This window comes from Anastrepha ludens, chromosome 6 (assembly GCF_028408465.1).
Source record: "Anastrepha ludens isolate Willacy chromosome 6, idAnaLude1.1, whole genome shotgun sequence".
Classification (NCBI taxonomy): domain Eukaryota; kingdom Metazoa; phylum Arthropoda; class Insecta; order Diptera; family Tephritidae; genus Anastrepha; species Anastrepha ludens.
Window position 1 is genome coordinate 109,860,403 of NC_071502.1, and position 25,107 is coordinate 109,885,509.

A 25,107-nucleotide genomic window follows, 5' to 3' on the forward strand; every position below is an offset into this window, starting at 1 on the left:
CCGGATTTATATTAGGTCAAGGACTGTCACTGCAGTAGCCTTTCCAATATATATGGGAGGGTAATGTTTATGCTGCTGCAACAACAACAACAAATATATTGGCATTAAAATTGTACGTACATGACATTTAAATATTGAAACTTAAAAAAGTTACGCTTTTTTGGTTGTTTAATATTAACATTTATTGCTGATTATTTTAATTACTCTTACTAAATTAATATCAGTATGCTCTTAGTGCTAATATTCGCGTGGCTTAGCGGTAACCTAATGACAATATGTTTAACGGGTTATACCTATACAGTTAGAAGGCCGAAAAAAAGCGATTTTTTTCTGAGAAAACTTTTAAATTTATTGATCTAAAAATTTGTACACATATTATGTTATCTCTTAACTGTATTTTAAGACTCAGTATCAGTAAAAATATTTATTTGGAAAGGAGCTACAGCTGATTTATGGGAGCTCCTCTCAAAAAAGACGTTTTGCGGTGATCTCTATATCTCTGAACTGAATTATCTGAAATTAAAAAACCAAACAGATTTCGTTAAAGTAATGTTAAATTTAGTAATTAATCGATGAAATAAGCAAAATAATTCTTTTTGACAAAATGGCGGTTTCTCAAAAAAAAAAAAAATCGATTTTTGACCAAAATTTTGGCGTTACATTGTTTATAAAAAAAATATTTACTGCTGAAAAAAAATCTTCGATTAATTACTAAAAAATGTATTTAAGAAACTCGTGTTAAAATTTGAGACTAATCGGTTTAGCCGTTTTCGAGTAATGTTGGTCACCGACTTTCAAAATACCATTTTGAGAAAAACGCGTTTAAAGTTCCAAGTAAGCGCTGCCCCTCCGGCCTAGTACTTTCAAGCACTCTGAAACGCCTTTTCTAATTTGCGTGTAACTTCGAAAATATTCACCGGAACGATATTAAATTTTCTGTGTGTATTTTTAAATATATGTATCTACATTAAACGATTTTTTTAAAATTCTAACTGTATATAACCCCTTAATTTTAACAGTATTTATGTATATACATATGCATATTACTAGAATTAACGTTAATTTATCAACTATATTAATTTCTGAAATTACACTTGCATACTTGCATTATGCACATTTTTTAATGCAAACCTTAGTCTTAAAAGTATTAAATTCCCATTTAGTACCTAAATTTCTACAATTGATAATTTTGGCTTTGAGCGGGAATATGAGATTGGCGCTGATAAGGAATGTCATATAATATTTCGTTAGTTTCTTATCATACTTCTGCATAGTATTTCTTCTTTAATGCATTCAAGTGTCAACTTTGCCTTCTCGCATCCTTTCATTTTGGTAGCAGGCGCCTTAATGCGCTAGTCAGGTGACGCGCACGCCCCGCATACTCAAGCAATCAAACAACATTTGAATTACTTTGAAATTGTACCGATGAAATACTCATTACTTCATTGTCTTCACCGTCAATATCTTCGATGCGCACAGAGTCTCTAGCACGGCTTTCGCTGCCACCTAAATTATCAATTTCCTCATCCTCCTCGTCATCTAATGTAGGTGTTTTAATGCGATTGCGAATTATGATATCCCGCTCGGCCGCTGGTTGCAAATGTAAAGGATTTGGAGCTATATCTACAGCATCCATGTCACGTCCCTGTAGTCCTAGTGTTAAATTCACTTTAGATTGTTGTCCTACAGGTAAACCCGCATTTGTCGGTAGCTTAGGTGTGGTAGCAGGTGGCCGTAATCGTGCCGGATCTAGTAGTGAATGCATTTTAGTTTGTTTTTTGGGCGTTCGTGCTGGTGAAGTTTTGCGCGAGCTGATCAAGGACTTCAGTTGCTTAGCGCTAGTGATGGAAAATTCACACGTTATTCATTTATAAGTTAACACACATCAAAGTCTTTTATTACTCACGCTTCAATCAGTTTTAGTAACAAACGATGATAAGATTCATATTCCTCACTACCGAATTCATTAGGGTCGTGACGTGCATGTTCGTACATATCGCAAAATTGATGTATCATGCGTTGCTGTCCGGAGCCATTCAGTGTGGTAGCGGCCAGTGTGGTGAGTAGAAAAGCACGCAAACTGTCATACGGATGCCGCATACTACCATCGCTGCGCATAATCTCGGTTTCTGCATGAAAATAAAGTTTTTTTTGTGAATATCTTTTAGAAATAGCAATTATATTATGTACCTAATATTTTCACATCATCAACAGCTTTCATGCGATAATAGTAGGGTGGGATAGGTTGATCCGTGCGCAAAATATACTTGTCATCATTCCAAAGCAGTCTGGGTTCTTGCGTTATTTTTTGTATACAATCAAGACGGCGTTCGATCTCCCTTCGCAGCGTCTATAAAGCACAAGAAGTGGATAACATAACACACTCGTACACACATTCTTTTCCAATAACCTGCAGACTGTATACCAACCTTCTTCGCATCATTGCCTATAGGTACATGTGGTCCGCGTCGACTTCGCAAGGTAAATCGCATTATTTGGCGTTTTGCAAAAATAAATAGCATCACAAAAGTCAGCACACCACCACCAATTATGATGATAATCATAACACCAGATAGTTGCTCCATTTTACTTTGTGCACCTATGCGGAAATACAAACGGCGTATAAGGACTTTCTGTATGTTCCACGTTATTTGCAGAGTTTAGTTTGTGTTTAAGTGTGTTCTTATTTTAATAATTAAGTGCCAACTATGTTTAATTTACTAAAAATCAATCGTGCAATACTTTTCTCTAATCAGCAATTGATTTGTTTTCGGTGAATCAGCTGTCAATTACCAAACAAATGAAGATGGAGTCTATTGTGAATGGAAATTGACTAACACCCTGAACAGAATTGCAGCAGACAGCAGGTAACGGGTTGATGGGTATCCGCTGTCAAAATTAGAACACATCTAAATCATGAAATTGCATAGAATTGCGGAGGGGACCGATTTCTTGCTGTCAGTTATTTTTACTATTATTTATTTAGACTCATTTTACTTTCTGTGCCGAGTCCAAGATGCAGGGTTGCTTTTCTGATCACTTGCTGTCAATTTGTTTGTTTCTAAGCAACAACAGGGAAATAACAAGCAAATAGTATTCAATTTGTACAAAAAAAAAAAATATCCGTAATTAGAAAGTTGTGTTTTTGTAGCAATAAGCTTCAACGAATGCTTCACAAATATACCAAACGAAAACATTTCACTACAAAATTAATTTTATCATAACCACAAAATTACAGCCGTGTAATTGCAATCGTGTTTTATGTCCCCATCGCAATTGTGTTTAACCGACTGAATTTTCCGACATAAATAGATCAGCATTTAACCTGTTATCTGGTGTCCAATCCAATTTCAGACCTAATGGAGGATTGTATTTAAGTTGGATTTATTGGTAAAGTATCTTATTCGATTCAAATGAAATTTCGAAGTTCGAAATATGAGACATGATGAAAAAATTGTGTATAAAATTTATTTGAATACTATTGTAGCACCTCAAAGAAAAAATGTTGAAAATAGTAAACGAACAGAAAGACAGTAAAAACTTGGAAGTTTCGCGTCGTGCTAATAGTTTTTTTACATTAAAAATTAAATGTTCAATAAGAAAAATTGGAAAATTAAAGAAAATGTTCTCTGGGCACATTCCATAAGGTCCAATGAAGATTTACTTACTTCTTTCATGGCTAAATTCATTATATTATACAAGGTGAAGTCCAAAATAAATAAGCCTAGCCCCATAAAAATGTGTTTGAAAGCTTGTTTACATTCGGTTCAGTGGAAGCGAAGTTATTGCGTCTAAAGTGTCAGTATGAGTTTCGAACAATAAATTTTTTTTTTTAATCGGTAAAACGTTTACTGAAGCATTTGAATTGATGAAAAAAGTTTATGGCGATGATTGTCTATCTCGTGCCAGAGTTCATGAGTGGTTTATACGTTTCAGAGATGGTTGCGAGGACATAAATGACAATGAGCATATGGGCCGCCCACAATCAATAATCACCGAAAACGTTATCGAAATTTTTCGTAAATTTATCAAAAAAGAACCGAAATCATCGTTGAAATTCATGGAATCGGAGTTGAATATCTTCAAAATATCGATTTATCGCATTTTAACTGATCATTTGTGCTTACGAAAGGCTTGTGCACGTTTCATTCCGCACAAGTTAACTGAGTACCAAAAATAGCTCTGAATTCAATTGAATTCGAAAGACCTCATTAAAGAGGCGAGAAAATACGAAATTACAAAATTGGAACTGGTGATGAAACGTGGTGTTTCCAACATGAACCTGAAACTAAGCGTCAAAGTGCCCAATGGAAGGCCTCAGACGAGCCATCATTCAAAAAATCGCATTTGGACAAGTTAAACATCAAGTCGATGCTCATTTCTTTTTACGATTCCTAGGGAATTGTCCACAAAGAGTTCGTGCCAACGGGCCAACCGTCAATGCAGTTTTCTATCTTGGCATTTTGAAGCGTTTTTTGCATTGCGTTTCTCGAACTCGCCCTGAATACCGCGAAGGATGAAGCTGGCGCTTATTGCATGGTAATGGACTATCTCACCATTTTTGACTAGAAATCGCATTTTAACCATCAATCACTCATCGTATTGGCCTAATATGGCTCCCTGTGACGTCTACCTATTCGGAAAATTGCATTTGGCCATGAAAGAAAAACGTTTTGCCTCCATAGAGGCCAACCAAGAGGCTTGTACCGACATCCTGAAGGACATTCAGGTCAATGACCTGAAACACTCTTTCGAAAAGCTTTTAGATCGCGCAAAAAAGGGTATCGAGGCCAGAGGGGACTTTTTTTGAATAAATAAATTCGAAGTTATCAGGTCACAGCTTCTGTCGTTTCTATTTGAGCTCAGTTTTGTTTATTTTGGACTTCATCTTGTATTTGCTATGTGGGAATTTTTGTGTTTTTTTATTTATTTAGAATATTTTTGGTGTGTTGCTTTTCTAATACTACACTACGCTAAGTCCGAGCTGTACAGTAAAAAATCAACTGTGAAATAATACGACTCACTGTTTAGTTTTGGTTTCTTTTATTTAAATTTAAATTGTATGTTTTATTGTTTACATAAATTTAGTTTTATATATTTATTAGTTGTGGCATAATTGTGTTTTCGTACATTCACAACATATCAGCGAATTCAGCATTTGTTTTGTTATTTATTATTTGTAGCACATACATTTATTTATTTATATAATCATACTTCTTTTACTTAAGATTTTTATATTTTTTAGCAGCGCTTATTTGGCTTTTTGTGGTTCTTCCAATGCATACGTGTTATAGTTTTAATTTATTAGTTTATCAGGGCATATTTTTTACCAATTTCAGAACATTTCAATGTCAGGTAAAATTTTTGAGATTTCGTTTAGATTAATTGAATGTATATATGCATATTATATTTTAGCGGTGCAAAGTTAATTGTTTTCGATTGTAATAAAATTTAGTCTAAGGTGTTTTACTACGTTAATTAAAAAGTTCAATAGCGGATAGCATATTTTTAAAGTATGACGCAATATATATTTGTAAAGTTTAGCAAAATGTGGCTTTGATGATGTGACTTTGAAGAGTACATAAAAATATGTTAAATAAAATATCTACTACGAATTTCAAATGCATAACGAGATGCATACATGTTTTTGTGCCCTCATTTGACTTAGCGCAAAGCTAAATTATCGATTGCGCGCGCATCGTGCCATCCCTATTTGTGTATGTCTGCCTGCCTGCCACCTTGCTGTAGAAAGTTAAGTGCAAGCTGCGCCTAATTTCCGCTTCCTATCGTTTGTGAACAATTTCAATTGCGGTTAGCTACAATTTGTTGTAGTTTAAACTAGTTTGGGATCAATTAAAAATATGCGCAAGCTCTTTCAAAGTTCGCATGCAGTGCTCAAGGCACACTGGGTGGGGGCAGCACATGCAATGAGGCTGCATGACAGGACATCGGCATGCCGTCATTTTAGTTATTGCATTTGCGTTAGCAAGCTAAGTCGAAATCAGACGTACATATGTCGGTGTGAGTTTAATAGTTTGAAACATATCTTTGCTGTTAAGATGATAGATAGCACCGTTAGAGATACAGTTCCAATTTACTTTTACAATTTAAGTTTACATATGTATAAGTTAGGTTAGTTTTGTTTTTCATTAGCTTATTGACAGCTGTAGCGTAAAAACTTGTTAATTGTGATTTTTATGGGTTTTTTATGAAAAGAAATAACAACTGAGGAATTATAGATTATTTAAATTTTTTTAATGCGAAGTGGCAACTTTTTAAATGGCTGCTTATTTCAGTTAATTTTACTTAAGTGCAGTAGTTCAAATTATTTTCATAGTTATATATAAGTATGTAAATATTATATCTTACTCTTTAATTTTATAGCGTCATTATTAGCTTTTTTTAGATAAAATAGCATGTTTTGTTATAGCATTAACATTTATAAGTTTTACAAGTTTTCTATATTTTTGTATTTTGGAGGCATTAGTTTAGTTTTGGAAAGTTGTTGTTTATTTTCAACATTATCTATTTATTTTGTGAATATGTACTTGTTGTTTTTGTCACGCAATTCATATTGTAAACATTTTTATTTAAAGTGCCCATTTTCATAGATTTAACTAGTTTTTGTTTAATAGTAAACAACATTTTAGTTATAGTTAAGTGTTTTTCGAATTCCCTTTTATTTTTATCTTTTATATATGAATGTATACCTATCAACATGTATAGACTTGCACAAAAATTCAAATAGTTTTCTTTTTTGTTTTTTCGTTTTTTGGTTTTAACTATAGCTAAATTTAGCTAATTTTGTAAATTGTATTGTTTGTTTTAAATTACTTTAAGGTAGCTTTCTCTCGCTCAATAGTTTTACTTAGCAAATGGTAGCATAAAATGTGAGTGTGCCAGTTTTTGTAGTAATAAAATGGCTATGTTGGCTTCTTGAACCATCAGCTGGAGTCATTTAAAGTCACTATGCATTAACCTTATGTATTTGTTATTAATGTGATTTGTGTGTAGGGAAGCATTGCATTAATATTAAGTACTTAGCATTACCTGCGTTGATCTTCACTTTGAATTGTCATTCTACGTTTACATTTTTCTAACTCATAACTATACATTTTTCTACCTTTCTCAAGTGTTTAGCTCTAAAACAACTTAGTCATGATTCTTACAAACTCAAGTGCTGTGCGCACATTACCATACCATACAACTTGAAGTGAAATTAAACGCTGTTAGTACACCATTACACAACAACAGTTGGCTGCATAACGGACTCTTCAATATCGCATCAATTGCATTTATGCTTTCAGGTTGCCATGGTTATCGTGCCAATAGCATCAGCGGCGGCGTATGTCAATCAAGCACCTAGTTAACTGTTTAGCCAACCGGCAGCATTTGCATAAATTCTCCACTTACTCAATTTTTTTTGCTCCTACAAAATATGTGCGCGCTGATGATGATTGAGTAGCCACCGGCAGCAGTGCGCTGGTTATTGCCTGTTAATACACCACACCTGTAACGGTATCGGTTACCCTCTCCTCCGCCAGCAAACTTGTCCGGTAATGAGGTCACCGGCAAGTACACCATCTGTCACAACAACAAATGGCATGCATTTCGTTATTGGCATCTACGTTTGTCGCTCTATTGTTTGTGTTTGTGTTTTTTTGTCTGCATCCGCAATCCTTTTGTCTGACTCATTAAAAATCTATTTATCCAACCTTGCTGTCGATTTTGACATCGTTTTTAAATTTCTTCTAGTATTGATTTGCATTTATGGCTCATGTCATCATCATCAGCATCATCAGCTTCATCATTGCAACATCATCACTTAAATGAAATATCACATCAGTGCCGTTAGCTCGTTTGCTTGAGTGTACGTGAGTACTCTACTCATCGCCGCTTTCTTGTTTTCGTTCATGCGCTCTCTGCTCAATCTCATCTCCTTGTCGGGCACTTTGTAACGAGGCAAATCAGTGTCGCAGTCTACTAGTTGGGTACTTTTTTATGTTAAAAGTTATTGTTAAGTGGATACGAGCATGTGCCGGATGTCGAAAAGCAAATCAACTTCAATCAAATTGTTACATTTTGTGGGTTAGATTTTTTGATGGGAGTCTAACAAATTGGTTCAGTTTGATGAGCGACATCAAAAACTTAGCCAATATTGTTGTTTAGTGGGTTTGAGGATGCTTGGAAAATTACTTTTGTTAAATTTTGCAAGTCAAAAGTTTAATTGAAGAAGTTTACTTAGTGTTTGAGTTGCTACTAACTGAAGCGGATTGCAAAAGGGTCAGTTAATTGCTTGAATATTTGTTGTTTTATGCGTGTTCGAAGAATACTTTTGAGGAATTTGTAAAATTTTAATATATTTTAGATGCCGCACTAATTATGCCTTCCTTTCTATGCATCAATCCGCAACCATTAAACTAGTAAACTGCAGCTTCATTTACCATGAAATATCATCTTTGTAATCAAGAATAACTCCCATTGTGAATCAAAAAAGCATTAAAAAATACTTAAAAATGTTGAATAGTAGAAACATATTTTCTAATCTATTCAAGCTCAACGAAAGAATCAACAAAGGGTGTTTACTTTGCGTCCAATTGGAGGAAGAAAGAGAGGCCGGTCAGGAAAGAAATGGCGATGAACGTTCATAATTGGAGAAATGAGGCAAGATAGAGACTGCATTTGAGGAGGATTGTTGATGATTCTATGGTCCACCACAGACTGTGAAGCTAAGAGAGAGAGAGAGAGAGAATCAAGCTCAAAGCATTCTGAGAAGAATTGAAATGCTCTTACCCAATCAAGAGGACCCCGCATTCTGAATCAAAAAAGCATTAAAAAATATTTAGAGATGTTGAATAGTAGAAAAATACCTTCTAAAAAGCTCAAAGCATATTAGGAAAAATGTAAATACCGTTAACTGGAATGCCTTAGCTCGTAATTGTTGCATTGAAGTAGTGGTGAAGGGCAAGTGAAGTGTTCAAATTCCTGCTCAATTAGAAGTAGTAGTTTTTATCGATATTACTTCATATTTTTAGTTACTTATTTGAAATATCATATCCATGTATAGGCCTATAAGTAAGGCAACTTCTACCACTTTCCTCTTGGGCGTGTAAATGCGACAGTTACTAAATCATGTTCACATTAATATGGGTTTCAAAGACTTGCAACAAAGCGAAGGTCGCGAAATATCACTAATACCTAACTTAACCAATTTTGGAATTTTCCACTCTGTTAAATTTTATTGATGTTTAATACTGTGCCACGTGAAAACCGGCCTTCAGAAATCAATTAACCTCTGTTGTGGATGAATTTCACAATCAGCTCATTTTTTTTTTCTCACTTGTGTAGATTGCTAACTGGTAATGGTTTAGAGGAAAGCAAAAAAATTTTGGAAAAATATTAACGCTCCATACCAATTTTATTCAAATATATTCTCTTTTATATAGTCAATTTCAAATCATCTACTAATTGAGTTTCGAAATATTGGCAATTTACTTTTCTATAGAATTCATGCTGATCGCACTTTCGGTCAGTGTTTTTGCTTGCTTGCGATACTCAAGTGTGAATATCCACATCAATTTTTTAGCCAAGTGTATCTTACAATGACAGGTACACAATAGAACATCAAAATACTTAAACTTTTATGAAAAAAATATATTTTAAAATGCTTCTCAACTATGCTGAATCTGAAAGTAGTTATGTGTGTATGAGATTTTGTTTTTAAATTCATTTTAGTTTTTCGCATTTTGCTTTTTACGAAGTCGGATGTCATTAGCAGAGTAAATAAGGATAAGTTGGTACATTAATACAATTTTTTTTAAATATATTTTTGACTTTTTGTATTATTTTCTTTTATTTTTATTTTTATTTCCATTTTTATTTCTTTCAACAAACTAACATACATATCTAAAAATTTCGTTACTCATACATATGCCACATGTCATGCTATAATACTCATAAATATCATTTGTATGAATTATAAAATATTTATGTATAAACTAATACACATTAAAATACATACATATAAATTGTTTGCAAATACAATATAAGTTTTTAATTTGTTTAATACAATTAATAAAATCGATGTTTATTTATTTTCTCGCTAGGACATACACATTTATTGGCTGGTTTTTTGTTCGGTTATTTTATTCAAAATTTCTTTTGCTATTTTTTTTAATCTGCGCGCCACACATTTGCAGGTTCCTGGTAATTATAAATGTAGTGCATGTGGATGGAGTTAAAATATGGGGTCCATAAGCATACTAAAATCGAATTTTAGAAACAATTTTAATTATTTTCAACTAATTATAAAATATATTTAATAAAAATTTAATGTTCTCAATGTGTGTCAATGCTGCTTTATAAATAAAATTAATAATTTTATAACTTGCAAAAAAATTCCCATTCACCATTCGAACTCGAAAATATCCATTACTAATACTAAATTGGTGACTGGTTGAGTTCCTGTTTAAAACAACGGAAAAATGCTTCAAATCAATGTACTCAAATTTTGTTTGTTATTTTATACACTTATTTGTTCGTTTTTATATTTTTGAATGTTATCGCTTAGCCTCCAAATTTGACACTTGATATTGTTTAAAATTTTAATGCCTTTAAATTACACATTCACTTTATGTTATTATTTCATATTTCTTTTGCATCACTTGCTTCGGTTTTAATATTCTAAATATATTCCATTGACTGCTTTGCATCGGCAGCATTTTAAAGTAATTAATTTCCCTCGATGAATGTTTTATTGTTGTATTCTTGTGTGGTTTGTTTGTGTCGCTTTGTCGCACGAAATTTATTTGGATCTCGTTCAATATTTTTGCGTCTCGACGTGCAATTAATTCTCAATTTCATACTTAAAGGTTATGATTTTATTTGTTTTTTAAATTAATTAATTTAGTTGTTCAATGTTTTTGTTTTTTTATGCAAATAATCATTTTTTTGAATACAACAATCCAACAATTGCATTTTCATACAATTAAATATATATATATTTTTTAATTTATTATAATTGTTTTTTAGCCATTTTTTCCTTATCGCGTGCCACAAGCTATAAAAAATGTGGTTGCGTGTGATTTTTCGCAATTTTCTGGCTTTTATCCCTTTCTGCTCATTCTTCACCGTTTTCCCTAATACTTCATGGATTTTACTATTCTTTTTTCTATTCCCTTCATTTCAACTGCTAATACTTCAATATTTTAACATTAGTTAAGTTTTATATTTTATTTTCACACTACATTCAAATTTTTTTATTTGACAAATTCTTTTTATTTGTTATGTTGTTGTTGTTGCTGTTAGTGTTGTGTGCGCTAAAAATTTATTGTTCATCCTCTGGTGGCATTTTGGCTAAAGTCAGCAGAATCATTGTCAGTTCTTTGCGTGAGATTTTACCATCCTTATCGTAACCTACGCCACGCAATATGGTCTCCTCGAAGGCCTTCAAATCTTGAGCATCATAGTCATCCTGTGTTTGTGCGAAAAGAAAAAGTGTATAAAATTAACTTATCATTAAAGCAACAATTGGTTTTGACAGCTAAGAGAAAAGTCTCGCTCTGCCCTCCCCCTTGTTTCAACTTTGTGACTTGCTTGCTCTCGCATTCATACATACTCGTACATACCTTCTTCACCAACTCAAGCAGATCCTTCAGAAATCCTTTAAGCTCTTCGTTTTCTATTGAGCCACTATTATCCTGCAAGTATCGAAAAAGATAAAAAGTGGTATAAATATAAGTTTTTGTATACATATTTATGTGGCGCCGACATGTTGTGAGACGTATAAATCTTGCCCAACAATTTTGCAATAAATGAAATGTGATACACAGTGCATGCCAAATTGCACAAAAAGATAAAGCGAGTAAACATAATGATATCTGATGCTTATGTCAACGTAAGCTCCAGTAAAGATGGACACGCTTACAACATATTTGTTATTGGTTTATTTGAAAACTGGAAATTTGTTGAAATTAGCAGTGTGTAGAGAGTACAAAAGTGGCGCCATACCAGTGCCGCTACTTTGTTCTTGGCGAATTTGACAGCTTTGATAGCACAGAAAATGAATAAACCTTTGTGTGCAAGTTGCTTGCGTGTTAGTTAATTAATTAGTGATTATTTTGACCTATTAAATTAAACAAAATAATAAAAAGGAAGTATACAGCCGAAATCATGCGAAGCTTATTTTATTTAATAATTTTTTAAGTAAAAAAAAAAAAATAAAAAAAAAAACAAATGAATTGCCGCGTGCTTAATTGAGCAAGCAGGAATGATAATAGAGCCGCTTTTTTCTTGCTTTAACTTACTTTTCCTATTATTTTCCTACATTTTTTTTCTGTGCCTTCTAAAAAAACTGGCCCTTGTATATTGAAGAAAATTGGCAAAAGTTTAACTTTGCAAAGGTCCATCTACAAATTCACTAAAACATGGTTAGTTAAGAATATATAGAACAAAAACAAAATCAGATTTTTTATTGCAAGTACTTTTTAATACTCAAAACAACCATTTCGCAAGACCGCCTCCGCTATGTATGTAGATATTTTGCAATAAGCCAAGTTACTGCTGTGGTTTGATTGATATTGCAGTGATTGGATAGAATGTAAATAAGATTGCTTATACGAGGGTTGCCTTTCATATTTTGCGCCTTTGCAATACTACTTGTGATGGCCTACAATTCGATATTTTTATTGAAAAATTTGTTATGTTTTAGCATAAATTTACATAGAACATTTTCATTTACGCGCTTATTTGTTTTGTTCTTTTTACAGTGAGTTGAAAAATTCATCTCGCTGCCTATCGAGACCGGAGTGCATTGAGCAACTTACTTCGACTTTGACTATTGTGAAACGCTGACACAACGAGTTCCAATTGGACCGTCGATCCTTACAGGATGACTTTCGTGAGGGCCGTATAAAAACGTTTGCTGTGCTAGAAACACTCGATGCAGTGCGTCAATTGATAATGCAAGATCGTCATGTGACATATCGCGAGATAGAGGCATCCTTAGTGGAAACTTTAAGTCGTCAAGAAGATTCGTTTTCGTTGGATACCGCATAATTTTAGAATTGTTGTAAAGACATGTTGAAAAAACTTAGCTGCAGTGATTCAAAGCACGTCTATGACTTTGTAACAGGTGACGAATCTGGGTATTATGTATATGAGCCTGAAACAAAACAACAAAAAACAGTGTGGGTGTTCCAAGACGTGCTTAATCCAGCAAAAGTTGTACGCGGAAAAAGCACCTCAAACCAAATGGTTGACTGTTGCTTCGGAAAATCTGGTAATTTTCCAACTGCACCACTACAGAAACTTAGCACAGTAAATTTTGCGTGGTACCCAACCTTTTGTGTGCCACAAGTTTTCGGAGAAGTAAGGAAAAGCAATCGCCGAAAACGAATCATAGTTCACAAAGGCAATACGAGTTCTCATGTAACGGCTTACTCAAGAGAGCTTTTGAGTAGTCCAAAGATCGAATTAACGAGTCATCCGCCTTACAATCTTGATTTGGCACTTAATGATTTTTTTTGTTCCTAAACATTAAAAATTAAATGCGAGGCCAACGGTTTTTTGACACCTGAAGAAACTATCGGATCCTTTAAATAGCTAATTTTGGAGGTATCTACTTCTGAGTGACGAAAGTGTTTTGAAAATTGGTTCAACCGAATGCAGAAGTGTATTGACTTCGAAGGATAATATTTTGAAAAACAATACAACTTTTTTCATTATAAGTTTACTGTGTTTTCATTATTGGGTGCCAAATACAAAAGGTAACCCTCGTACCAAGCCGATAAAACCAACAGCAAAAAAAGAACAAATTTTCTATAGCTCTGCATAGATTTCAAATAGAATCCCTAAGTTGAGCATTTCGCTATGTGCATACAAGTGTGAGTGCAATGATAGTGTGATTGCCTGGGCTGTGGCCTAGTAGATTTTAAGGAAAAAACAACTACCTAATCCAATAAAAGTGAGTGTGGGTGTGGAGTTATTTCGTTCTTGGCAATACAGCAAAGCTTTCGACACCAACTAAATCCTGCTGTGGTTGTGGCGATGACTCTGGTGCTCAATGCACCACTCAGATTGTTTGAATGGCAAAACAATTGACCGCACTCAACTCAACACAAAGCAACGCAACACAACAACAGGAGCAACAACCAAATCACACAATAAAGCATGGCATAGCACATACAATACACCATTCTATGTAGGGAGTCATGTATGTACTTATGTATGTGCGAAGAATTTCCATTGTTTGTGGCCGTAGTGTAAAAGTTTTGTGCTACTAGTTCACAAATTGCGAAAATGCTGTTATTTTTTCGCACTTTATTTTTCAAAGTGTTTGTGTAATCGTAAAATAAAAATTTTGATGTGTTTTTGTTTGTGCATATATATGTAGATATGTATGTCCAGTTAACCCTGAGTGCAAAGTGTGGCAGTCTGTGGTTTTAAATTTTAAATTGAAATTACGAAATAGGAAATTAAAATGTCATTGTCTTCATGTGCAAAAAGTTTGTAGTACAAATTTCAAAAGCATAAAGCATTTGCTGCTTTGCCGCTGAATGCTCCACTGAATCAGCTGTGCTATGTATTATGGAAAGTGCCTGTTGTAGCATGAGAAACAGCATTAATTGTAATTTTTCTGGGGGAAAGTTGATATATAAAAACAAATTATTTTTCATGAGACTTGGAAATCGTATCAAAATGCTTAATCTCTAATAGCAAAGGTAAGCTGTACAGGGTCCGGCCCTCGAAGTGTAACCAACTTCAGAAAGCTCGCGCAGCTGATGCACGGACACCATCTATCCGTTAGTTGGCTAAACGACAGTCCTGAGTATTGTTTACAAGCGCACGGAAGCATTTTGCTGGGGGTAAACGCGGAAAAAGAAAATCAGTAATACCTTTCAAACGTAATAGTGTGATTGCATTATTTTTGGCTGGAACATCACAAGCAGTGATTGTTCGTGAGCTCGAGTAACTTAAAGTAAATAAAGTTTTTGTTTATCGCACCATTACTCGTAAAAATGATACTGGTAGCATCGCGAAATGTCATGGAGGTGGTCATCAAAAGACTAGAAGGTCACGTGAAATGCTTCAAGAGTTAAGAAGCGACGAAGTGTCAATCAAATGGCGAAAGAACTGAAAATATCTGACCGTAGCATCCGCTGCATACTGAAAAGTGATCTCAAAGTCAAGCCTTACAAGAACCAAAGGTGCATGATCTAACACCAAAGCAGACATGAGAGTGTAAAGGAGTTGCTTCGCTTAGCCGAAAGCGGTCAATTTCCGAACATTGTGTTTTCTGACGAAAAAAGGGTTTAATTTTACCGACCGTTCATACGAGAATTTGAGTCATCGATTGGCCACTAGGAGGCAGCACACACTATAGGTAATGGTTTGGGCTGCTGTAACCACAGATGGGCGCTCTCCAATCGTTTTCATCGAGTCTTGCGTCAAGGTATTACGAAATATTGTCGGAAAAGTATTCTGGAGGTTGCCTTGAAGCAGTGGCAGACAAAAATTTCGGTGGCAGATCATGGACGTTTCAACAAGTGCCGAGTGTTTCACAAAGCTCGAGTGAACCAAGAATGGCTAAAAAACAACGTTCCGAACTTCATAACGTCCACACAATGGCTCTCAAATTCACCAGACGCGAGTCCGATGGATTATTCTCTTTAGGCTATTTTAGAGAGCTAGGTCCGAATTAGTGGGCCAAAATACCTACAAGTCAAATTCAGCTTCCGATTCATTTCTGGACCGCCTCAAGGCCATAGTCAAGGCAAAAGGTGGTCATATCGAGGAAAAGTAAATTGATTCTTAATTTTGTTTTATTTTCAAATATATTTAATTCTGAATTAAATGAAAGTAATTTTCCAAACTAAATTTATGACCCTTTTAATTGGTTCACTTCAAAGCCGGACCCTGTAATACTTTTTTTCTAATGGAAAATATATACAAAAATTAAGAAATAATAGCGAAATTATTATTAAAAGTTGCACTGGGAATAGCTGAATGGCTATGAATCGATTTGTAAGAATTAAAAATTCTAAGTTTTTCGGATAGATTTACAGCATCGACTGCTACGTGGATCTGTACTAATAATATAGTAGCACGACTTATTCCAATGTTTCAACTATTTATTAATTTTTTATTTAATTTCTTTTTTATTTTTTTATAAAAATATATTTATACAACAGGAAAACTGTATAATTTCTAGTTTCACACTTATTAAAAAAATTCAAATTTCACCAATTTAAAAAATTCAACAAATTTTCATCAAATGTCAAACTTTTTGATCAGAACCTTTAGAAAACACAACTCAGATAAGAATTCCACAAAATGTTGCAACGTGGAAGCCTAGTGCTATGTTCAACCATTTTCATCATATCAAAACTTTTCAGCATATTTATGTATACTTTGAAAAGTCTTGACATACCCGCTGAGTTGTAAATCTCATGTCATATTGCAGGATAGTTTTGGGAACGATGAAGGGTGTATGTAGTGGTTGAGGACATGCATGTATGTGGCTATAGTTTCCCGAAACCATTATTTTTCTGTTTTGCTCTGTTTCAGATAAGACATGGAGGATTACTACTTAACTCAAGTAATGAAGAGACAGTTATCGTCACCATATTGTCCAAATCATATCAATTTAGAAATCTGTAATATTCTTAAGTGCGCTCGATCATTCGCTCATAAGGTTTGCCGTGGTTTGAAGGCACCAGACGGCGATGAAAAATCCGTTGAAAAACACAAAAAAACGAGGAATGGTCTAACAGTTTCCGACCTGCAGAATTTATTCAACAAGTGATCAATGACGAGGACCCTTCAAAAGTATTCATAGCCCTTGGGAGAGAGTCTTATGTTTCAGAGGGTTTTATCCGTTGTGTTGTGCATGAAGATCTCCGGTATAAATCCTACGTTATTCGTACAAAAAAAGTGTATGGCGTAGCAAACACGAGGACAGAAGTTTATCGGATCAAAAGAACTTCTAAACATAATCTAACCCCCTCAAGCACGGAAAACTTATGTTTTTTTGACGAAAAAATATGTGACCAAGGCCAAAAGGCCAACCGCCGAAATGACAGATAGCTATATTCCAATTCTACAGAGGTTCCTATTGTCATGTACATTAAGTTTCCAGCCAGCGTTATGATTTTAAGGGTTGTGAGCAATAAAAGAACAAGTCATGCCACCACACTTCTTTACTCAAGAATTTCGAGTGAATTCTGCTGCATATATCGAGATTCTAGAAACCGTGGTAAAACACTGTATTTATAGTGTTTGCGGTGAAGGCCCATATATCTTTCAGCAAGACTCTACTTCTTCACTCAAAGTGATGGTGACACAAGATTAGATGGCTAAAAAGGTCAGGGACCACCGAACTTATGGTCGTCTAACTCCACAGACCTTAATTCCTTGGATTAGCACGTAAGGAGCGCAGTTGAGCGTGAAACCAATAAACATTCTCATAACACGGGGTCTTCGCTGAAGGCTGCCATTTATACCGTTAAGGTCAATATATGTAAATAAGAAGCATTTGATTCGGGCATGCAATCGTTTCCGGACCCAGAACGAGGAAGTTCTTGCAACTAATGGACATTTTTTATTAATTGATTTCATAGATATAAAAGAAGTTAATGTTGTGTAAAAAGTTCGCGAAGTTTCAATAAATTTCGTTCAAAATAAAAGCTAATTAGTTTTACCCTCAAGTTGTTCTCAAATACCGTACACACCCTGTATTTAATATAATATGTTCCCTTATTCCGTGCAAAATTATATTAGAAATTGTATAAAGCAATAAGCGCACAGTTTTATATGCGTTTATGAAATAGTTGCACGTTATGCAACCTTAAAATGAAGGAAAATATAGAGTGCGTCGATAATATTTTCATGTGTCCTTCCCTAGTCTTGACGTATTGTGAAAATCTGGTCAATTGCGGATTTTCCAGGTCTTAAGTCAAACTTTGTTTATTTAGGAACCAGCCTTAATTGGAATCCAATCGAGAATCTCTCTCGTCAACAAGTAATACTTTGGACTAAGTAGGTAATTCAGCAGTAAAATCTTCTCCCGACGAACAAAACTAATACTCTATAAGGCTCTCATCATGTCCGTCCTAACGTATGGCACAGAAACGTGCACGATGACAACATCTGATGAAGCGACGCTTGGAGTGTTTGAGAGAAAGATTCTGCGCCAGATTTTTGAACCTTTGCACATTGGCAATGGTGAAAATGGCAGGGGATGGAACGAAGAGCTGTATGAGCTCTACGACGACATAGACATAATGCAGCGAATAAAGATCCAGCGCCTACGTTAGCTGGGTCCTGTCGTCCGAATGGATACAAACGCTCCGGCTCTGAAAATATTCGATGTGGTACCAGCTGGTGGTAGCAAAGGAAGAGGAAGGCCTCCTCTATGCTGGAAAGATCAGGTCGAGAAAGAGCAACACGAGAAAGAAAATGACTGCCGCGCTTTGTTAAACTCAATCAAAATCCCGTAAGCGGTTATCGCGCTAATCAATAAGAAGAAGAAATCCATACTGATAAGGACAGGTCGTTGATGGTGGGCTTCAATTTTTCGCACAACACGCTAGAAGGAACCTTGCAGGCGATACTTAAAATACCAATTTCGCGGTAGCTGACACAGATGGCTGCAACACCCTTCTTATGGAATGGACAGAGCACCTTTTAATTTCAATCGCCAGGCATGCATAAGACTATATTTTGCATAGGAGCTGATGCATGCAGCTCACCAGCTGCTCACCGCCATGCTTGAATAGCTCAGTCGTCGTCTTTAGTTTGGTTCATTGGGTTGGTCAATGCTTCAACTTCTTGATACTCAAACCTTTCCATATCTTCACTTAATTTTAGGAATAAATGTTTTGATTTGTGCGAACATTTCAAGTGTTTGCTATTTTGAAATCGCAGCTGGCATTTCACTGAAGCTTTACTTCATCTTATTTTCGCGCCTAAGTGTATTTGGAATTCTTGCCTGTTTCAATGGACGTTTCCATTAAAAGCCTACAAGAAGTAAGAGATAAGTATTTGAACTGTCATTGACAGGATTTCTTTGTTTTTTTTTTCACTCATCTCAATTTTTTCTCGAGCGGAAAATGTACGCTTTATAAATTTATCGACAACTGCTGACAACCGCACATTTATGTCCTTGCCACAACGGTCTTGTGGCTTTGGTTTTATTCATTCGATTTATTATTTATTCATTTAGTTCATTTTATTTATGGTTTTTGACACTCTTACTGAAATAAGCTGCATTGAAGTGCAAAATTTCATTAATGTGCTGTGATTGTTTAGACGACGCAGATGCAATAACAAGAATTTAGTAGAGAAAATGTAAAATAATCCGTAGTAGGCAGAGTGCGAGAGTGTGAATGAGAGTGTTAGAAAAGTGTGTTTTCTTTTTCAAAAATTTATGCTACACATAAAATTCATTTCATTTACAATTTAAATGGGCGCTAAAAAATAATATGCTGGAAAATGTCAAATCGATTGAGTTATACAGCTGGCAGTAAAGCTTGTTTGTATGCCAATCCAAGTATGGGCGCATTGAGTCGTGAAGAATGATAATGGATACGGGAGATATTGCGGGATAAGGGGAAGATGAGCACTAAATTTTTGTTTTATTTCGGTTGTTAAAAGTCTGCTTACTTAATTCGAATAAATTCACCACCAACCAAATGAATTTATCGAGTTAGTGAACTTATTTTCTATAATCGGTAATTCACTAATTCATCAGCTGTGGTGTGGAACGCTAATGCAATATTAATGCAGCTTCTAACAAAAAGTTGTCAAACATGTTTCAGTTGACCGCAGTTAAAAATTAAAATAAATATTTGCACTTCTAATTATCATTAATTCAATGATTTTTCATTAATTTTTAATTTTGTTTTGCAGTATCAACAATTTGGCTAATGCAATGGCCCCATTGAACGACTCAAATATTTAAGTATGCATTTCATGCTTGACTTGACAACAAAAAGTGTGCAAGGCACAGAAATGATGTACATATTGAGTGTAAGTAAGTGGGAACGAGGCAAAATATATATCAAACATTTGTAAGATATAAAAAATATTTTTCTCTTTCAGTCGGCGCTCGACGAGAAAGGACAAAAGGGATTCAGCACATGCGTTATACTCCCAAGACTTGCGAAAGTTAGCGTGGGCATTCCACATTGTTTTGTAGACAAAAGGGATTTGCTTGCATTCAACAATAGTTCAGAAGTTGGAATATGGGCAGCAAATTGGATCTGTGAAGCATAAAAAATAAATACGACGACGCACAAAGAAAATAACTTCAAGGGAGAAATAAACCAAATCATTAGAAATGAAACTACAAAAAAAAAAACAAAAATATGCACGACATGAAGTGGCATAAAAAGCAAAACAAAAATATATATAAAATTACTAGACATAAAAAAAGAAAAAAAAGAAAATAAACAGAATTAAAAAGAAAGAAACCAACATCAACCAACTTGAAATGCTGCCAACTTAACGCTAAATAAATATTATTTGTACATAATTTTTCTTTCAAAACTTTGCGTCAAAGTTATGCAATGCAACTTACCCGATCGTACAGTGAGAAAACTTTTTCGATGTCCTCTTTTGTTAGCTTGGCGGCGCCCTATTATGTACAATTGTATGGGGATATGTTACCAAAGCGCGGCAGCGTCGAAATTTGCATAGAGTTGAGTATCAGGGCAAAATGAGAGAGGGCCAAAACGGCGTAAAGTTGAAGAAAAGAGCAAGTGACGCAACAGAGTAACGCATCAGAGAGTTGGCATATAAAAAGAAAAATGTTACGTATGCAATAAGTATTTGTTTCAAATTTATATTTATATTTATATTTTTATATTTATAATTGTTATTTTATGAATTGTTGAAATACTTAAATTTTTAACGAGAGGAAATGTAGCAAAAATTTAAAAAAATTTAAAAAATTTAAAAAATTGAGAAAATGTGAAATATAATCTTATTACTAACTAAGAATGTTTGTATAAGGTGGCACAAAATTAATCATCCACATCGTTTTTTTTTGGAAATTTTTATTATATTAATTAAAAAAATGCTTTTGAGTGATGAAAATCTTTATTTAAAGCGCTTCAGTGCTAGTCTGTTGGTGTAATGCAGCTGTCTTGTGTACAAGTCAATCAAATATGATTGACGCACGACGCCATTTGCAAAAAATATAAATCTTGCTATGGGTGTTTAATTTTGCGCCACCTTGCATTTGTCGAAAACAGCTGCGCAGAAATCAAGTTGTCAACTGGCAAAGAAGTACAGGGTGGGCCAAATAAGACCTACTAATGTTAAGCACAAAACTCTTTTCTATTTTTTGACTTATTTATTTTTCGTAGGTTATAATTTTTTGTAGGTTATAATTGAATTGTTGGAAATTTATTATGGAACCCTACAGTATAACACAACGCGTTAAAATTGTCGAGTTTTCCTATTCTTGTCAACGATCAGTTGTTTTAACGCAGCGTAAATATCGGCATACATATGTCGGATGAAGCGCATTTCCATTTAAATGGTTATGTCAACAAACAAAACTGTAGATTGTAGGGCTCTGAAAACCAAGGGCAACACACCATCAGTTGCACCCATCTAAATGTACTGTTTGGTGCGGTGTTATGGCCACTAGAGTCATTGGTCCATATTTCTTCGAAAATGAGGATGAAACGCCGGAATCGATTTCAGGAGCTTCTTACAGAACATTGTTTGTGGCCAATGGTGGAGCACTATCCTAATTTGTGGTTTCAACAATGCACATACTGCTAGGCAAACTATGGGCCTGCTGCTACGTAGTAGTAGTTCTTATTTGGCCCACTCTGTATTCGAAATATTGAATATAAAAATAAGTTTGTGAAATTCAGTTTGATTCGAAGTACCTTGAAAAATGTCACTTACTATGATTTTATTGAACTATAAATTTACATTCTTGTAATTTCGTGTGCTTAAAATTATATTCTTTTATGAATTTGTGCACGTTCGCATTGATCAAAATAAAAATTTACAGCTTTTTTAAACCTAGGATGTTTTAAATTTATAAACCCCATCATTTGAATTCTTGTTATCTAAAATTTATCAACATATGGAAATTCCCTACGTACATAAATTATCCTAAGCATGTAACGGTATGTTCGTGTAGGTATGTATTTTTGTATTCATTTTCCCAAATCTGCTATCTAGTGACTGTCTGGTGAAATGACAAAAGAGGATTCATTTCACTTGCTGTATCTAACTGTACTCTTATGTATGTCTCTATAAATGCGCACAATACAAATATGAAATAATATGAAAAGATGACTTTGAGTAGCCGTATCTGCCTTAACTTTAGCGGCTGAAAATATGTTTTTTTTGCTGAAATTTTTACGGCATATACATTTCTATTTAAATTTATTTTTATTAACAATGAAGGTTTTAAGTTTTTATGTATTTTATTTGAATAAAATGTTGAAAAGAATTTAATAAAAGCAAACACATAAAACTTAGTTTAACATGCGAATATTATGTAAGTCGCATAACTTATTTAAAAATACATATTTATTTTATAACGAAAATGCACAAAAACATGGCACAAAGTTTACGGGTAAGCAACAGATAAGCCACAAACTTTGCCCATTTTCTCAAATAATTTCTTTTTTTTAGTTTCTGTGCTACACATTCAAATACATACACATACAATACAATACATATACTTATACATATACATAGGCTATTATAATTTCCATGCATAATCTTTCTAAGAGTGTGCGGGGATTCCATATTTACACACTCTTTGCATGCATTTGTGCTTGTAATTCGCTGCTTCGAAAACACAAAAATTTACATTTTAAATCAAAAACATGTCAAGTTGCGGCGAAAATTACACATAAAAATTAAATCCAGCAAACCACCCCGATTACTTTCATTCGTTACCGCATTTCATGACAACTAAATCATACTCATTTAGTGATGCTCTTTTTCTTCTTATGCTTTTAATTACATGTCCCCTATGCATACTTAAATTTGTCATGCGTGGCGTATACGTAATTAATAGTGGTGGATTAAGTGCCAGAGTGCTGTACTTGGAATAACAGAGCGAATGCGGGATTAGTTTTAATGGAATTATTGTTTGATGTAGTAAAATGCAGATTGGTTTTTTGCTTAATGGCATTGAGGAATTAATTTGTTATTTAAATTTAATACTATGTAGAAATCCTGGAAAAATATTATATGCTGTATAGCGATCAAAGGATGACAATCGTTTAGTATTCAAGTAATAATACCTATGTGGCACATTCTATTGGGAATTACTACGTTTGAACTTCTTTTATTTTTGGTGACCCGCGTTCTAGCTGTAGATGGCTTTTATTCGAGATATTTTCATGTCGAAAATACAGTCATCTTTCGAGAAAGTCTGAGGAAGGGTGAGCAATGATAACTAAAAATTTATGCAATAACTATTTACGAAACTTTAACATTTAGTTCTGGTAGCGGCAGGCTAATCACCCACCCTACCAGAAAGCAAGATAGATTAACGAAATCAACGCAAGATGGAGTCTTGTTGAGGCCATATGCTCCGGAGTAGAGTGAATAGGGGAAAACAAAAAAAAAAAAAAAAAAAATAAAGATTTAGCCAATTTTTGACCTCTCAGTACTAACAGAATATTGGCTTGAGGAATAAACTCATAGCGTTTTTATATTTTCTTTTATTTTAGAACTATATGTTTACTGTTTGGCATCTATCATTCGATAGAACTCCTTCTGCTGTACAAAACTATGTTAATTGAATTTTTGAGTTATTTAATTTTTATTAGTTTTGAGACTTAGAAATGGAATACCTAGGAGGTTAAAATCAACACTCTCGACACCTGCTCTCTTTGCGAGGTCAAAAAGCTGCCGAAGCAGCCCGGAACATTTGCGACGTGTATGGAGAAGGTGTTATAGGTGAGTCTACAGCACGGAAATGAATTCCATGGTTTCAAAAATGACGACTTTGACGTCGATGACACGTCCCGCAGCGAAAAGCCTTCTGAGTTCAGTGAATAACTTCTCAAATCACTTTTGAAGGAGCGGAGGAACGGTCGCCAAATAAGTCAGTCAAATTGAGGGAAAAAATGAACTGCGATCATAAAACAATTCTCAGTCACCGAAATCGAGCGAAATTGGGCGAAAAATTGGGTGCCTGGAGCCTCACGAGCTCAACAAAAAAAAAACAAAGAAAGTCGCCTTCAAATTGCTTCTCAGCATCTCAGGCGCCATCGAGCAACAAGCGGTCATAAACAGCGCTTTTTGTACTGCATTGTCACGGGAGATGAGCAATGGTGCCTATATCTCAATATGAAGCAAAGAAAGAAGTGGGTGGCTTCGAGAAATACGCACAAGCCGAGAGTCGAGCCGGATCTTCATCCAAAGAAGATTATGATATGTACTTGGTCAGAGTGGGAAGCCATGGTGCACTGGGAAATGCTCGAAAAGAATGTCACGATAAAGAAGGAGCTTTACATTGCCCAGCTACACCGCATGAATGAGGCTATTCGACTGAAAAGACTTGATCGACATTGTCAAGCCATACTTCTTACGACAACGCCAGGATCCATGTTGCACAATTTGTCAAAGCCGCACTCCAAGAGCTCGAATGGGAGGTCCTTCAGCATCCGCCTTATTCTCCGGACCTTGCACCGACCGATTACCATTTTTTCCCCTCCCTGTCAAACCATATAAACGGCGTTACCTTCGATAACAAAGAAGCCCTTAAAAACTGGAACAGCAACTTCATTGGCATCAGCAAACTGGTCGGGAGGTGCGGGGAGGCCTTATGAGTTTTCTTCTACTTGACTAAACTTAAACGTGCACACCTCGAAAAAGTATGCATATTTAAAAATTGGTTTTTTGTCCCACAGTTTAATTGTCAAGTATTTATTAGCGAAAATACGAAAACGTAAAACAAAATAATAAATAAACTTATTTCAAATTATACGAATTTATATTTTAACCCTTTGCGGTCGTATTAAATTTGGAAATGATTGTCGTACTGGTCGGAATTAACCGCCGTTGAAAGAGCAGCGATACATAACTGTGAAGATGATGAAGCATAAACAAGATTTATTA

At 34.6% G+C, this 25,107-nt stretch overlaps 2 protein-coding genes across 2 annotated transcripts; both read right to left on the reverse strand.

Moving 5' to 3' along the window:
- Positions 1–927: 927 nt before the first annotated feature.
- LOC128866672 (protein C1orf43 homolog) lies at positions 928–2,798 on the reverse strand. Its single transcript, XM_054107574.1, has 4 exons — positions 2,430–2,798; positions 2,191–2,350; positions 1,907–2,129; positions 928–1,838 (listed from the first exon to the last, which is right to left on the reverse strand). Exons 1-4 carry the CDS (start codon positions 2,583–2,585, stop codon positions 1,391–1,393), a joined length of 987 nt encoding a protein of 328 aa, XP_053963549.1. The 5' UTR covers positions 2,586–2,798; the 3' UTR covers positions 928–1,390.
- Positions 2,799–5,024: 2,226 nt separating this feature from the next.
- On the reverse strand, positions 5,025–24,596 carry LOC128867235 (calbindin-32-like). The gene is made up of 4 exons (XM_054108336.1): positions 24,579–24,596; positions 20,579–20,635; positions 11,628–11,699; positions 5,025–11,473 (listed from the first exon to the last, which is right to left on the reverse strand). The coding sequence occupies exons 1-4, from the start codon at positions 24,594–24,596 to the stop codon at positions 11,327–11,329; spliced, it is 294 nt and encodes a 97-aa protein (XP_053964311.1). The 3' UTR covers positions 5,025–11,326.
- Between the last annotated feature and the right edge of the window lie 511 nt (positions 24,597–25,107).